Source organism: Xenopus laevis, chromosome 7L (genome assembly GCF_017654675.1).
Source record: "Xenopus laevis strain J_2021 chromosome 7L, Xenopus_laevis_v10.1, whole genome shotgun sequence".
NCBI lineage: Eukaryota > Metazoa > Chordata > Amphibia > Anura > Pipidae > Xenopus > Xenopus laevis.
Genome location: NC_054383.1, coordinates 61,907,301 through 61,925,368, shown reverse-complemented (window position 1 = coordinate 61,925,368; position 18,068 = coordinate 61,907,301). Strand labels below are relative to the sequence as shown.

The 18,068-nt window shown below is 40.0% G+C and overlaps 1 protein-coding gene across 1 annotated transcript in view; it reads right to left on the bottom strand.

The window, feature by feature from the left end:
• Positions 1 to 18,068, bottom strand: part of aip.L (aryl hydrocarbon receptor interacting protein L homeolog) — a 33,231-nt gene that overhangs the window by 2,573 nt on the left and 12,590 nt on the right. Inside the window, exons 2-5 of the mRNA XM_018225563.2 lie at positions 7,453 to 7,632; positions 7,067 to 7,255; positions 590 to 766; positions 364 to 505 (exon numbers count right to left, since the gene is read on the bottom strand). Of these exons, the coding sequence (XP_018081052.1) occupies positions 364 to 505; positions 590 to 766; positions 7,067 to 7,255; positions 7,453 to 7,632 (688 nt within the window). The remainder of the gene's footprint in view (positions 1 to 363; positions 506 to 589; positions 767 to 7,066; positions 7,256 to 7,452; positions 7,633 to 18,068) is intronic.

The window sequence follows — 18,068 nt, the reverse complement described above, 5'->3', positions numbered from 1 at the left end:
TTGGCCATAAAGTATTTGCACAATGCTTTCACATTACTTGTCTGATGCCCCATGTTCCTGTATGAGGGGGCTGCCATATTTGTGCAACAGGAGTCAGTTAGCATTGAAAACTTTAACTGACAGGCTGAGATGGAACAGTGAGATTGGCAAAACAAACCTCTCAGCAAAAAACAAACAATCAACACGAACTATAGGTAACTTTTAATATCCTTTCATATTTTAAAAGTAGTTTTTTAGGGTCGGTATCACTTTAACCCCAAATGTGTTTGTGAACTGCATTGTTAATTTGCTTCTCTATAAATATTTTACTTATAATTCAGTTCCCTGTTAAAGCAGATCTATGGTATTAAGCATAGATCTTACCAGAGTATTTGTTGAGTATAGATGAACAGTGCTCTAGAACCTGGTAGTAATCACCCTCCAGCAACTTGCATTGGCAGTAATTAAGGAGAAGAGGTGTTATCTTTAAATCTAAATCGATCCAATCAGGGGAACCTGGTTGCTCCTAAAAAGATGAGACCATAAAATAAGCAAGATAATTAAGTTGTAAAAATTATTTAATTCTTGTGTATAATTTACAGTTACTCACCTTCATTTGCAAGGACTTCAAGCAGGCAATAGCCTCATAATATTTTGCAGCGGCATCAATAGTTTCCCCTTTTTTGTAAAGCTGATTTCCTTCTTGGTGAAGAATTGGTACAGATACTAGCTTTTCCTGATCAGTCATTGCCCATGCATCTTGTCTGTATGAACCAGGTTCTTGTACCTACAAAAAAATTGGCATTTTTAACAGGGCTGACACAAATTAAGATGCTGAGCCAATGTGCATTAACTAAAGAGGTTATTACAGGCATATAATGTGTCCGTTCAGAATTCAGGACTGTCCCACCAAGAAAGGCTTTAAGGAGAAGGAAAGCTACCGAAGCAGTTTATTGCCAATAGATTAGCCACAAAGGTGCAAGCTATAATACTATATTTATTCCGCATAATGCTTTACTATACTTGAGTAAACGGCCATATTAGATTGGTGTGACATCACATCCTGCCTGAGTCTCTCCCTGTTCACATAGCTGTGGGCTCAGATTACAGCAGGGAGAGGAGCAAACTCAGCATGCTCAAGCACTAGCCCTGGAGGTTTAAGCTGAAAACAGGAAGACTGATACAGAAGCCCATGTGTACACAATAGAAGGAAAGAAATGCTGTATGACTATGAAGATTTTCATTCATCCAGGTCATGGTATATCTAACACAAGTAATTCAAAAATAAACAACTGGACTTGCTAAGTAATTATTAAAAAATGCTGTTTCTCTTTTGCCAGAGGACTCAGAGCAGCATTACTTTGTGGGTTTACTGGTGTATTTATATACAACTTTCTGATTAAGCTTACTTAATTTTAGACTTTCCTTCTTCTTTAAAAAGATACTGACACCAGAAAACTCATTTTTGTTACATCTATCATAATATTGCCTTTGAATGCAACTTATAACTGTTATAAAGTATCTACAAGATGCTTTTACATTACCTGTCTGATGCTCCATGTTCCTGTATTAGGGGGGCTGCCATATTTGTGCAGGAGGAGTCCGTTAGCATTAGAAACTCAGTGTCACTTTAAGTGCAGGTATACAGTGTATGATGTAAAAGATTATGAAATTTCAGTAAGCAGAAACAGCCAGACTTTGCAATAAAGAAACCAGGCAGCTCTTTCACAAGAAATTAAATATTTTCTTACCCAACATATGGCAAAACATATCACCCATGCACTGATTTGAATAAGAGACACAATATGAATAGGAGAGGGTCTAAATAGACAGATGAGGAATAGCAGAGTAGCTTTACAGCTTTATAAAATCAAGTTACTCTTCACTTTCCCCCTCTCAGCATCTGTCTCCATTCTCTCTTCATGCAGGAGTTGGGAGTCTTAATGTGGCCTTTGGCGAGGTTGCTACTTTTGCCTATTAAGGCTCACGCTTTCAAAATCACCAGGAATCTTGTCTCTCTCCATGCAGGATTTGTGCCAAGTCTATTTTGTTAGATTTTGTTTGTGCTGGTAAGAGTTATTTGCGTTAGCTCTAATGTATATTTTGGAGTACTCCTTTTGCCTAGATGATGCATTAGACCTGTCAATCAAAATCGGACACCCAACTCCTGCAGGAAGAGAGAATGAAGAGAAACATATGCTAGGGTTACTTGATTATTTCGGAAACAGTACAGAATTATTAACGGATTCAATTTAGCAAGCGTCTTACTTCAGTATGCTGATTATATTAACTTTTCATTTTGAGTTATTTATTTATTTATTTTTTTAAAGGTAAACTACCCCTTTAACATCAATTTAGCCTTTCCTCAACTACATACTCCAACTTTAAGCCTAGGCATATGAGAAAATCTTACTCTTAAAAGCCATAGAAGGTTACTGTTTCTTCAACTCATGGTTGTTTCTTCAACTCTAACTCATGGTTAGAAACTCAAAGTACTACACTGTAAAACCATCAAGGGAGCTTAAATTTCCAGAAACTGGTGAGATAAATTTAATAAAATTAGCTTCAAGGAATGTAATCCGATTGCAGAGAAAAAAAAATAAAGTTTAAAAAAAAAAAAAAAATTGCAAGTGGCTGGTATTAGATGATACTCTTATGTGATAATGCTATTTTCATAATTGTTGTACGGTAAAAGCGAGCCCATTGGTATATTAACCCTATAGATTATAACAATTATGTACCTTGCATGTTCTAATTATCGAAAATGAGTAGTTTCATATAATGGACATTTTTTTCTCTCTCTTCCCCAACTAGTACATGTATGGGATCCGTTATCCAGAAAGTTCTGAATTACGGAAAGGCCTTTTCCCATAGACTATTTTATCAAAATAATCCAATTTTTTTTAAAAATTGATTTCCTTTTTCTCTGTAGTAATAAAACAGTACCTTGTACTTGATCCCAACTAATATATAATTAATACTTATTGGAAGCAAAACCAGCGTATTGGGTTTATTTAATGTTTAAATGAATTTCTAGTAGACTTAAGGCATGAAGACCCAAATTACGGAAAGATCTGTTATCTGTAAAACCCCAGGTCCCGAGCATTCTGGATAACAGGTCCTTTACCTGTACAGAATAAAATACTTACTAGAGGACAGACATTAAATAATTATGTTGTTAATATTTATTGGATGTATAAAATAGAACTTAAAATAATTTAATGGGAAAAAATGCTGCTTAAGGCTGGGGACTGTATTAAATTAAATATTTACCAGTATTAAACACTGCTGAATATTCAGTTACCCTTTTTGCAACATCCCCTGTCCTGATACTTATACCTTCCATTTGACCCAGCTCCCTAAGCAACTAAGACATCACTGCTAGTCATTTTTGATTGAAAACAGGAGTTTTCAACAGGAGTTCAATGAAAAGGGTTTGTGCTGATCTATGATCTAAACAGGTAGATCAAGGGTACTTCTTGTATGGTCAGCACAAGCCCTATTCACTGAACCAGTGTTGAAAAAGAGGGTCCCTTAGGGTCACAGATAATTTATATGAGGTGTCCAATTACAGGAAAAAGATAATCTCAGAATGAATAGTTAACCAACAGATATAACTGGGATATATCCGTAAATATTGCCTTTTTATCTTGAGCCACCGTTTTGTGATGGTCTGTGTGCTACCCCAGAAATCCTACAGCTTTAACTGTAACAGGAAGAAGTGTGTGAGTAAAAGACATACCTTAGTTCATTGATAGGCTGATGTGATCTAACATGTATGTGTGCACTAAGAAATGTATGATCCTGGAGGCAGCCCTTTTTACATGGGAGTTTTCTATTTAGGATTACCCAATGCCACAGTTTTTAGACGAGACAGGACTTTGCATATGATCAATTTTATGCAATATTTTTAATAGATACCTACGTTGTTTTGCTTTAAAGCAGTGATCCCCAACCAGTAGCTCGTGAGCAACATGTTGCTCTTCTACCCCATGGATGTTGCTCCCAATGGCCTCAAAACAGGTGCTTATTTTTGAATTCCTGGCTTGGAGGCAAGTTTTAATTACATAAAAACCAAGTTTACTGCCAAACAGAGTAAGTTTGACAAAAAGTCCTCTATAAAGGCTGGAGTGAGTGGATGTCTAACATAATAGCCAGAATCCAACTTCCTGCTTTTCAACCATCTAACTCTGATTAAGTCAGCAACTTTAAAGGAAAAGCAAACCCCCTACCCTACATACATCCCCCTCCCTCTTCACCCCCCCCCAGCCAAGCAAGCAATGCCAGTCAGCAGCATCAAGGGCAAATAAGGTTTTGAACTGTATTAAAAGGGGCATTGATTCACGGCAGGAAGGGGTCACTCGCGCTCAAACAGAACATTATTGAATTTTTTTACAGTGAGAGCTGTGAAGATGTGGAATTCTCTCCCTGAATCAGTTGTACAGGCTGATACATTAGATAGCTTTAAGAAGGGGTTGGATTGCTTTTTAGCAAGCAAGGGAATACAGGGGGTATGTGAGGTAGCTCATAGTACAAGTTGATCCAGGGACTAGCCATTTTTGTGTCAGGAAGGAATTTGTTCCCCCTCTGGGGCAAAATGGAGAGGATTCAGATGTTTATTTTTTTTTTGCCTTCCTCTGGATCAACTAGCAGTTAGGCAGATTAAAAAAAAACCAAAAAGGTTGAACTTGATGGACGTGTGTCTTTTTTCAACCTTACTTACTATGACTAGGACAGCTGCTACCCCGGGCAAATGTACCCCTCGTGCAGATTCTGTTTAGCGGAATTCACAGGCGCCATCTTCTTCACTTCGGTAATCTTCGGGAAGTGTTATAACGGTGCATGCGTAATTGGAGCAATTTTCTGTTTCTCGTCTGTGAACTCTGCTGGACAGAATCTGCACCGAGGGGTAATAAAGACTTAGGGGCATTTGCCTGGGGTAGCAGCTAGGCTGGGGGGGAGGGGGGGTCTATGAAGGGGAGGGGTTTTTTAACTTGAGGATTTGCTTCTCCTTTAAGGGGGCCACATGGGACATAACTGTTCAGTGAATTTGCAATTGATTCTTGGGATGCAGCTCAGATTCAAAAGCAAACAGTTATGACCCATGTGGCCCTCCTCAATTCACTAAGTGGTTACTGCCCAGTGGAAACCAAGAGAGCTGCAAAGCAGGAAGTAGTGTTCTGGCAATTATATCAGACATCCAGTCACTCCAGCCTTTATACATTACATTGTTGGCTAACTATATTAGAAACATTTTTTATTTTGCACATCCTATGCATTTACCCAGTTTTTTTTATACTGAACAATTCCTTTAAAGAATAACAAACATTAAAAAATAGGCTAGAAATACTATGAATCATGTTTTGGGGTTATGTATGAGCCCAAGCCCCCCACAACCCTTTAGCAGTCCCACAATATGCTCCTAATAGCTCTGCATCTTCTTTTCTGCCGATTCCCAGCACATCTTTTCCTCTATCTGTTATCAGAGCTTAGGTACAGACTCACAATATACTGTTTATATAGAATATAAATGTCACAATACAATGCTGGTTAGTAATTAATTCAGATTCACAATTCATGGTAGCATGTAAACCTGTGCATTCTGCATCAGAATTTAATAATAAGCCCTCTAGCGTCGCTTATATCACAGATGAACCATATTTTCTGTTTGATTTTTGACATACCGTATCTAAGCTTAGCTGCCCAAAGTACACCGAGCATGCGTGTCACGGACACTCATAACAAAATCCAAGATGGTGAGCTCCTGTGACAAATTTGATGGCCTGAATACAGTGCACAAATATAGGTAGGTAGGGAGTACTGGTTTACACAGTGGTGCTATTCGTAGAAACATAGCCACGTTATCATATTGCAAAAATACATCTAAATTTAAAACCACCCAAATTGATTAACCTAGACTTTCAGTCTTATTTATATTGAACTCTGACACACATATAACTGCATGATGCAATTAATGCCTTTCCATCATAGAAATCCCTGCCCCTGATAAATAGGTGGGCCTTGTAACAACGTTATACTTTCAAACCACACAGTGGCTCGAAAGCAATTATGGATTTGGGTTTTAATTTACAGTGGTACTTTTCAATACTCACAAATACTTAGGAGTAAACCACCTGTAACACCTGCAAACACTACCCTAGACCCTGAATAAAAAACACATCTTTACAAATAATGGGCAGTATCACACATGAAAACTGTTTGGTCCCTAAGCTCCTCCCTCCTAATGCATTTTGCACCACTGGGCTTCTTCATTCATGCCCAATGCCATGAAATGCATAAGGATGGAGGAGCTCAGGGAACAAAGCACTGAAGTGCTTCTTTTTGGTACAGGTATGTTATGATTTTGGATAAAGTTATAAGTGGTTTGTGCACCAAATAAACAATTTTTATGTTCGCCACTGTTAATTATTTGTATCAATGTATATTTCCCATGTGAAAATTTGTTGTGGTATTCCTAATGTAGGAAATGTCTGGGAAGGAGAAACAATAGTCTCCTTCGATAGTCTTAAAGGGGAAATCAACCCCCTAGGCGAAAATATCCCTCCCCATCCTCCTCCCCCCTGGGCAAATGCCCCTACTCTGCTGAACTATAACTATTCACAGCAGCATCACTTGGGACATCAGATTGAGCTAAGAAGCAAGATTTCTGCTGGCAGATGACTACAGCGGATGATGGAATACATCATTCCAGGCTGTATCTGGCTTCTAAGAGTGTGTGAGTGCTTCATACCAGAATGGCAGGTTGCAGGAATGCTTGTAATTGAAGTTACCTAGAAGTAAGGAAAAAACTAAAAGAACAGATTCGCCTATGTCAGGTGATGTTAGTGAAGAGAAATTATAACAGGCAGGATGAGAAGTGGCAGTTGGGTTTTAGGTTCTGAGGTAGCGATTACTAGCAAAGCAAAAGCTTAAACAAAAATGATCAGCATGACCTATATAGCTAAGTTTTGATGCACAGCATAGTTTTTTTTGTGCATCACTTTACTAGGGAAACCATATAAAATTTAATTTGGTGATTATTTGGCCTTAATTTTGAATTAAAAAGAAAATCATTAACAAAACTCACCCGTAAAAGTGTAATAATGAAAATGAGCAGTTGAGGATTTTTTCGAAGTTCATCCAAGTCAGGATATCCTAGTGAGTGCTCATGAAGCTGTGCAATTCCACCACAGCAGTGTCTCTGGCCTTCATGGGGATCCTGTCCTGCAGCAATTCGCCTCAGACTACATGACACTTGTGGGTACTCAAGGACATGCTAACAGAGAAAAACATATAGCTAAAGAAGCAATATACATATTATACATATTGGCTTGCAAAACATGCTATACTGGCAATACCAAGTGGTTAGAATGTTTGTTTTGTATTGCAACATTTTCATTCCACAAGTATAATTTTTTTTTTTTTCAAACTACCAATTGTAATGGTATTGAGATGTTCTATGTATATCCATACCGATGTTTCACAAAGAAACTCAGCAACTTCACCCTGCTTCATGGTTCGTATGATTGTTTCCCACACTGGAAGTTTAAATTTCTTGCCAATTATAAGCTCCATGGGTTTTCCACTTTCAGAGCTATCATCAATCACTGTGCGGTTCTGATCACACAGAACTGTACGATAATGGAATACTGCCTGCAAAAAATACAAAATCACTTAAATAATTTTGTGATGGTTATAAACAAATACATTCAGGGGCTTATTTATCATGCTGTGTAAAGCACTGGAGAAAATCATCACTGGCGATGTTGCCAATAGCAACCAGCTTTTAACAGTCACCTACAAGTTAGAAAATAAAAGCAAAGATTTGATTGGATATTATGGGCAGAATCACCGGTGATGTTGGTCTCCACTGTTTTACACTAGGCGTGGGGGGAGGGTTCAGTAAAAAATTCAGTGGAGGGACAGAGGCAAAAGAAAAGGAGGAGGGGTATGTCTGTTTGTTAGGCAGGATTTGAAAACTTATATAAAGGAGGAGGTTATGTTAGAAAATGAGGGGGCAGAAGTCTTATGGGTAGAGTTCTTCGCCAATTGTAAAATGAGGAGGAGGAGGCTAATATCCTGATGCATATATTGACTGGAGCAACATTACTGTCAGATCAATTAATGGGAACAAGTTTATAAACTTGTTGCATGACAATTTTACAGCACAACCAGAAAAAAATGCTTTTCTGGATCTAGTGATCTCAAATGACCCAGAATTAATAGCAAATGTGCAAGTCATTGAACCCCTGGGTAATAGTGACCATAATGTTATAGCATTTAATGTCTGGTGCAAAAAACAAATATTTACTGGGCCAACAAAAAACATGAATTTCAGAAAAGCTAATTTTAGTGCCTTGAAGGCTGCCCTTCAGAGCATTGATTGGGTCATTATGTTTTCAGCTAAAAACACAGAACAGAAATGGTTGTCATTTAAAATGATATTAAATCTTTACTGTTCTCAATGTATTCCCTTAAGGAGTAAATGTAGAAGCACTAAGAATCACTCTATGTGGCTTAATATAGAAGGAAAGAAGTTAATAGGAAATAAGAAAACTGTAGTAAAAAACTAGAAGTCTGTGGAGACAGAAGCTGCATTTAATGCATATAAACACTAAAATACAGGTATAGGATCCCTTATCCGGAAACCAGATATTCAGAAAGCTCAGAATTACGGAATGGCTGTCTCACATAGACTCCATTTTATCCAAATTTTAAAAAATTATTTCCTTTTTCTCTGTAATAATAAAACAGTAGCTTGTACTTGATCCCAACAAAGATATAATTAATCCTTATTGGAAGCAAAACCAGCCTACTGGGTTTATTTATCATGCTGTGTAAAGCATTGGAGAAAAACATCCTCCTCTATTACACACAACACAGAAATATTAGTGCCAAGGGGAGATCCATCTTGTGTATTTCTATAGTCTTGTGTTCTTGAGTCTGTGAGCCATGAAACAGACATGACTAAAAGGTTACAAAACACACCTTTCCTTAATCTACCAACTGAAAATGGTCTTTTTGTAAATGTTTTTTTTTCTTGAAGAGACCTAGTGGTCACACATTAGCAGCCTATGGTGCAGTTAATGTGGTTGCTGTCTGCCAGGGTAGAAGTCACCATCTACTCTGACTCTGCTTATCAAGTTGGAGTGGTTCATAATTATGTTGCTATCTGGAAGAAAAAGAGGGCCCCTGCCAAGAGCCGATGAGGGAAGTTATGTAAAGGCTTTTTTTATGTGCTACTCAACATACAGTGGTCACTGCATTGCTTGTAATATTTCAGGCACACACATTTTGTGTGGATGTTTATATCTAATATAGACTTTGATCCAGAAAGCTAAATGGTGGTTCAAAATATTATACATAATCCCAAATCTAGTGACTGGACTAATAGTTTTCATCTTATTACTTTGACCTGGACTGATGTATAGCTCATTTAAGTGCATTTATAGATTATATACAAGCTCAGTGTATTGGTTACAGGTATAAGGGGGAATTATGTTTAAATGCTGGTACACATTTATAGACAATATATAAGGCTTAACCATCAGTGGATTGGTTACAGGTATAAGGGGGAATTATGTTTAAATGATGGTACACAATTATTTGGTTTTGATATCGCTACTTACTACGGAGGGGACCCTCCCTGCCACATCGCAGTGGTTTTAAGGGTTAGGGTGTTTAAAGGGGAACTCCACAAAAACATAACTCAAGCTTTTTGAAAAGTAAACATATTTTCAAGCAACTTTGCAATATACATCAATTAAAAATATGCAGACTTTTCATGATTTTTAATGGTTTGTAATAGTTCCCTAAGCCTAGCTCCCTGCTGATCTTTCTGACTACTTTGCTGCATTGGCTGACTACTGTTACTTTGTATCAGCAGCCATTTGTCCTTAGCCTGCATCCTCCAAACCCCACAATTCCCTGCACATGTGATTTCAATAAGGAATAGAACATCACAGTGCAATGCAGTGTGGGTTATGTAGTTCCTGCATGCAGTCTGTAAGCTGTGGAGACATTGTTACAAGTTGTAACATCAGAGTTTAGTCCCTCCTTCCCTGCTACGATTTCAAATGATGCATAAAGAGAACTGTTAGGTGGGTTATGTAGTTCCTGCATGCTGTCTGTAAGATGTGGAGACATTGTTACAAGTTGTAACATCAGTGTTTAGTCCCTCCTTCCCTGCTAGGATTTCAAATGATGCATAAAGAGAACTGTTAAACAGCTGAATTTCAGCATAGAAAATGGCTTTTATTCAAACTTTTTGAAGAAAGAGGTAACTGTGATGGGTATATTAGGGGCTTCTGTGTTATGTGGACCTCTTTATCAAACTTTGGCTGCCACCTGTCCAGTTTTGACCCGGACACCCCGGTATTTTGAAGGGCTGCCCGAGTCAAAACTGTCTGGTCGGTTTTCCAAATTAGGAAAATCGGGCAGGATTTCCTATTATTGAAACGGCGATCGGCCAATCGTCGCTTCATAGCCCAACCCCCGAAGTCACTGCCTATCCCCTTCATGTCACAGCCCCGCCTCCTTCGCATCACAGCCCCTCCCCCTGCCCGGTCTCCTCCAGGCTAAAAGGTGGCAACCCTAAGCCGGAGTTCCCATTTAATAAATGTACACATTTTTTTGATATTGGTTTAACTTGTGTCATTTAACTTGTGGATGGGGCTAAGTCTCCTTAATAGTGGTTTCTTTGTTTTTCTTATTTTGAGACATCCACCCAACCTTCACATATTTAATTTTTTTTAAAAGTGCAATTCCCTGTTTTTCATATGGAGGTAAGCAGATTTCTCACCTTGTTTGGCTCTCAAATTTCTCACAATGATTTAACCCAATGCCTTTTGTCATCTGTATTGTTAAATTTACCATATAGAGACAAATGTAAGCCGTCAATTTTGCCCCTTCAGACCAATTCATCACCTTATTTTCCAATGTATGGTACCTGCTCAACAATATATCTAGCCAAATATCTTCCATCAAGGTAGGATTGCACATTGACACATTCTGTGCATTATCTGGTCCTACTAGAAAAGGATTTTACGGTAAGTATAAAAGCTTCCTTTCTCCTGTCAGTGCAAACGTGTGGGGACATCCCAAAGCAGTCCCATAATAATTAGGACGGGCAAGACAACATGGAGTCTAACTACAATCTTTTACAATGGAAACATTAAACACCAAACTCATGCGTTGTGCTATGTTTAAACTTGTATTAATAAAATAATGAAAACATTTACTGAATCCTCATTAATATTGCATGAATAAAACCATGAAAACATCTATTGTATTATCATTAACTCTGTATCAATAAAACGATGAAAAAAATTCAGTGTCATCATTAACTGTAAAGCTCAGAAAGATGAGTATCATGTCTTTACTGTGCCACTGCTGCTTGTAAAACTTTGCGGCCAAAAAAGGCAGAATTTGAAGCAAAAATATGCAGTTTATAAAACTTGATCAAAGTATTTGGAGACGCCCAAATGGCTGCCCTGCATATGTGCTCAGATGTAGCCAAATTCTGAAGAGCCCAAGAAGTACTCTGTGACCTAGTAGAGTGTGCCTTGACCTGGAACGGTTTTGGTTCCTGTTCGAGTTCAAAGGCCTTGTTGATCATTTCTACTAGCCATCTGGCAATGGTTCGTTTGGAAACTCTGAAACCCTTGCATGCTGCGGAATAGGAAATTAACAGGGAGTCGGATTTCCGAAAGGCTGCAGTTCTATGTAAATAAGTTTTAATTGTTCTCACAACATACAACTTGTCCAGCTCTGACTCCTTGTCATTAGCTGGGTTAGGACAAAATTATGGTAAAATCAGTTCTTGATTAATATGGAAGCCTGAAACTACCGTTGGCAGGAATCCTGGTACTGTTCTGAGAACCACTTTATCCTGATGGAGAATTAACCATGGTTCTTTGCAAGACAATGCTGCCATTTCTGACACTCTTTTTGCGGTTGTTATTGCAATAAGAACAGCTACCTTCAGAAATAACCACTTAAAGCTCACAAGAAGCAATGGGCTCGAACGGGGGTCTTTATAGCACTGAAAGTACTAAAGGTAGGTCCCAAGATGAAGTAGGGTCGTTGAGCGGAGGCCAAGCATATAAGACTCCCTGGAGAAATCTCTGAATGGTAGAATGCTCTGCCCACCTAAGATGGGATAACGCAGAGAGGGTCGAAACCTGCGACCTTAGTGTGTTGAGTTCCAGACCTTAAGTAAAGCCGTCAGTGAGAAATTCTGTGATTACTTCTGTGGTACTTTCAGTCCAAATTAACAATATGGCTGAGCACCATCTAAGGAAAGTACTGCATACCTTGTGGTAAGCTTTCGTTGTAGAGGGTTTTCTGGCCTGAAGCAATATCTTTATGGTCGCTGGCGTGAACCCTTTCTGTGCCCATAACTGGGTCTCAAGAGCCAGGCTGTTAAACTGATCATGTCTAAGTTGTGGTGTGTGGCTGGGCCTTGTGTTAGGAGATCCGACCGTAGAGGTAGTCGCCATAGTCTGGCTACTGACATATTGCTCAGGTCTGAGTACCACAGTCTGTTTGGCCAATCTGGTGCAATGAGAATGGTTGTGGTCTGTTCCTGTTTTATTTTGGCAATTATTCTGGGAAGAATTGGTAGCGGAGGGAAGGCATACACTTTGTTGAAGTTCCATGGAATTACTAGTGCATCTGTAAATGTCGCTCCCGGGTCTCTGGTCCTTGAGCAATAGCATGGAAATTTGAAATTTTGTATGGATGCTAACATGTCTATGTCTGCTTCTCCTCACCTTTCCATCAACTGTGCTAATACTTCATTGTGCAATGTCCATTCTCCCTGGTCTATAGTCTGTCTGCTGAGGAAGTCCGCTTCCCAGTTCAAAATCCCTGGGATGAATATTGCAGAGATGACTGGGACTGTTTTTTCTGCCCATGTCAACACTTTTTCTGCCTCCTGCATCGCTAGGCTGCTCCGTGTCCCTCCCTGTTTGTTGACATAAGCAACCGCTGTTGCAATGTCCGATTGCACATGGTTGTGATCTGAGCTGGTCTGACCAGCCGTGCAGTGCTAGGACAATCGCCCTCAATTCTAAAATGTTTATTGGTAGTTGCGATTCTTGTTGTGTCCACTGGCCCTGAAGGGTAAGTGTGCGGTATACTAAACCCAACCCAAACTTGCGGGCGTTGGTCGTGACTACCAGCTGCTGCCCGAAACCAGATGTGTACGGACTGTCCACCAAAGCAGACTTGTTCTGGTTATTCCTGATATTGGAATTCTCTGTTGCAGGTCCTGATGGTTCTTGTTCCAGTGTTGAAGAAAGTTGCGTTGCAGGGCCCTCATGTGGAACCTGGCATACTGTATGGCCTCCAATGCTGCCTCCATGTAACCTAGTAGTTGAAGACAGTCCCATGCGGACACTGTCTTTTTGTGTAGGAACAATTGAGTGCCAGTGATCAATGTCTGTATTTTTTCGTTTGTCAGCTGTACTGTTTGGTGTCTGGAATCAAATAGCAGCCCTAGGAACTGAATTTGCTGTGTTGGTATCAGATAACTTTTGTGCTGGTTTATTAGCCAGCCATGCTGCTCTAATACCTGTATGCAAACCTTTGTGTCTGCTGCCATCTGAGCTGCTGACTAAGCTTTGAGGAGCAGATCGTCTAGGTAAGGTGCAGATCGTCTAGGTAAGGCAGAATGTGGATTCCTCCACGTCGCAAGTATGCCATTACAGGTGCTAGGACCTTGGTGTTGTGCAGAGGCAGAAAAGTAGGGCTGTGAATTGGAAATGTTGATCTTTTACTGTGAACCACAGGAATGGTTGTGACTTTGGATGGATTGGCACATGCAAGTAAGCGTCTTGTAGGTCGATTGAGACCATATAATTGTTCGCTTCCACGAAAGCTATGGTGGAGCGCACCGACTCCATTTTGAATTTGTGTTTGCAAATTAATTAGTTTAACTTCTTTAAATTGAGGACTGGTCTGAACAACCCCTCTTTCTTTGGCACTAGGAAAAGGTTTGAGTAAAGGCCTCTGAATTTTTGTGAGTCTGGAACTGGGGTAATGACCCTGCCTGTATGAAGGAGGAGTTTTCACAGAGGGAACACTGACAGAACAAATCGCTTTGGCGGAGGAGATGAGAAGGGAATTTTGTAGCCAGTCTGGATGATTTGCAGGACCCATTGATCTGTGACATGTGTCTCCCAGCAGTAGTCCTCCTACTCGAGACTTTGGGTCTTGTGGAATGTAGTCATGAGGATAAGGGCTTTTGGGGGGCTGACTTTCTAGATTGCCTAGCTGGATGCTGCCATTGCGGTCTGGCAAGATCGAAAGGAACGATAATTCTTATTCTGGCTTTGCAACGGTCTCTTGTTGGAGAACCTATGTGCATGTTTCAGTTGTCCTTTCTTTCCCATAGGGAGGAAGGTGCTCTTAGCTCCTGTAACATCCGTAATTATCTGCTTTAATTCCGGTCCAAACAGGGAAATCTCCTGAGTATTTGAGATTGAGTAGTTTGTTCTTGGATGCTGTGTCGCCAGACTTGCGACGTAACCACAGAGCGCTTCTGGCAACCACAGAACTAGCGGTAGATCTTGCTGCTAGACGAATTATATCTAAGGCTGGGTCCGCTAAGAATGCAATGTTAGTATGCAGCTTATCTACTTCTGCAGTCAACTGCTGTGCTGATGCAGGCGGTTGATACACCAGTTCCTGAGCCCAATGTTTTGCTGTGCGTGCTAGGCCTGCTGCTGCTGGGCGCAGAATTGCTGTGGATTGTGTATATGCTCTTTTAAGAGCAGAATCTAGTTTTTTATCCATTGGGTCTTTAAAAGTGGCTTCTTCAGTAGGAAGGGTAGTTTGCTTAGAAGGGCGTAAAACTGCTGAATCCACCCGTGGGGGTTTGTCTTCTGGAACAGGATAAGCATTATAAAATCGCTTGTTTAAAGTCGAACGGTGGTCTGGTAGTGACCATTCAGCCTCAATAGTTTGAGAAATAGCCTTGAATACCGGAAAAGATTGTGTCTTTTACTTGTGGACTCCTAGTTAACTTGTCCCCTTAAGATATTGCTACTGACTCGTCTTTAATTTCTAGGGTCTCCATCATTGATTTTAGAAGCTTGTCTGAAATCTCTGGCCTGCCGAATGCATTTGCCTGGTCTGTGTCAGAATCACTTTCAGATTCTGAATCATGATGGTCTGATGTCTGAAGTTCAGTTACACTTGCTGGGCTAGCCTCCTCCCCTGGAAAAAGATCCTCGGGCTCTTTTTTTATTAGCAGGTGCATACTGAGGAGTAATTTGAAAAGTGGACTGTATCCATTGTAAAAAATCTCCAAATTGCGGGGAGAACTGGGATGTGGATGACTGTTCCTGTAGTACAGGCACTGGACGGTCCTTTACCCCGACTGGGGAATTGGCATTGATATGGTGTTGTGCATCATTTTGTGCATTTTCTTGGAGAAGGAAATTGTGAAAAGGTAGGGGCCTCTGCCGGCTTACAGTCAGAGCAGAAGGTGTGCTCAGACTTCCTTAATGTGTGCCTGCACTTCTTGCACTTAATTATCTTTCTACCCTTTTTGTGGGTTTTTTTTCCAGACTTGGCGACCTGGATGTCTTGCCTTAATTCTTTAAGGGAGTCTGACCTTTCCATTGTGACTATGCTCAGGGGGAAAGTTTATACTTGCTCAAGGAAGTAGCTTAATGAATTGCAGCCAGTCTGTGTAAACCCCAAAAATGGAGTCTTGTTCAAATGATCTCCACCCGTGTTGCTGCTCACTCTCCTACTAAGGCCACACCAGCCAGGCCAAACTTATACTTATGCAATAGTGTAGGATAGGAAGGAGCTGACGATCAAGTGAGCTTGAAAAAGGATCCATGATGACCCGAACATGTTGTGGTAATAAAGGAATTTTGCAGCAAAGTCTGCTGATCGTCAGCTCCTTCCTATCCTACACTATTGCATCTGTGTAAACCCCCACTGTGTTTTTGTGCATACAGCTACTAAAAAATGCCTTACCCTTTAAATAAAATGAATCAGATGCAATTTGACTGCAGGACTGGCCAGATATGGGATGACTGACATAGTTGGCCAGCTTAAATATATTGCAATATATGGACAAACAATACCTGTTTTGTTTAAAGGGTAAGGCATTTCTTAGTAGCTGTATGCACAAAATGTCTAAAATATATTGATACTGGGTTGAGTACAGAGGACTCTTGTCTATATGTATTTTGTGGTCACAGCCTCATTGCTCCCAAGCCTAATGGTTTTAAAATTAGTGGGGAGCGTGTATGGGTGACTGTAAACAATTTCTTGCAACTCCGCGGGGTCGCTAGTGTATTTTACTGACCTCGTGCTGTTTATGACGTCATCTATGCGACGCATGCGTACTGACGTAGGCACATTCGTGTTTGCGCCAAACTGAAGCCTCAGAGAGAGTAAGTCTCACTAAAGACTATGCGCACTGTAAATTGGCACCAATGCCCGTAGTCGCAAACAGAGGAGGGTTCCGACCACGCTCCCATTGTAATCCCTGTATTCTCCCAGCATTAAAGGTTACCATCTGCTGCTCATTTTGGGGAATTTATGGTACCAATGCATACCTTTGCCTCCTGTAATGCAGGTTGAATAAGGCGCTGTAAAGGACACCTTTAGTTGGACTGTGCACAACTAGGCATTATTGTCCTGTAGGCATTGTTGTACCTACACCACCAACATCTGGTGAATTCCACTTGCTACTATATGCCAGCAAGGAGGGAATATAATCATGCTGTGAAATAGCTCTGCATGGCTTCCATCCTGTCGGCTTGGTTGTTGCGGTTTCCATTTGCTGCAAACTGCCAGCAAAGAGGGAAAAGACACTGCTCGTTGGAAGACCGCTCTGCATGCCTCCAATCTTGTGTTCTCTTCAGGAGAAAGAGAATCAGTTAAGGGAAAAGAAGGACAAAGAACTGGTGATGGGAGGTGGTTCCAGACAGTCCACCTTCATAATTTAAAGAGATACTGACACCAGGAAATAAACCCCTTTTTTTACACATTTCATAAAATTTACTATATTTATAGATGTTTTTACATTAGCCATCTGATCCCCCACATTCCTCTGTGAGGGTGCTGCCATATTTGAGCTTCAGCAGTTTGTTAGCATTAGAAACTCTAACTGACATGATAAGAAGGTACAGTCAGGTTGGTAAAACGGCCAGGTTTAGGAACTTCAAGTAGCAATTACTTACAAGAGCTATAGGTAATTTTTGATGTACATTAATATTTTGAATAATTTTTTAGTGTCAGTATCCCACTAACCAGTTTAGTTGCACATCTCTGCAATCTCTCCAGCTCATTTATATCCCTCTTAAAGACTGGAGTCCAAAACTGCACTGCATACTCAAGGTGAGGCCTTACCAGGGACCTATAAAGAGGCATAATTATGTTTTCATCCCTTGAGTTAATGCCCTTTTTTTATGCAAGACAGAACTTTACAGTGAAACATCCCAATGTATACTACAGAGATGATCTTTTCTCTGCTGTGTATCCGGTGTCTTTTCTCCTTTATAAGCATGAAAGGAGAACTAAACCCTAAAGTTAAAAAAACCCTACCCTACATAGACCCCTCTCCCATCTCCCCCCAGCCCAAGTGTTACCACGGGCAAATGCCCCTAACGTGCTAACCCCTCGGTGCAGATTCAGGCAACAGAGTTCACGGTAGCCATCTTCTTCTCTTCGGAATGAGACCGGGGTGGAGGCGCATGCGCAGTTGGAGCAATTTTCTGTATTGCGACAACTCATGAAAATTGTAGAAGCACCAGTCTCATTCCGAAGATTACCGAGGCGGCTGAAGATGGCACCCATGAACTCCGATGCCTGAATTTGCACTGAGGGGTAAGTAAAACATCAGAGGCATTTGCCCGGGGTAACACTTAGACTGGGGGGTCTATGTAGGGTGGGGGGGTAGGGTTTTTTATATATATATATATATATATATATATATATATATATATATATATATATATATATATATATATATATATATATATATATATATATATATATATATATATATATATATATATATATATATATATATATATATATATATATATATATATATATAT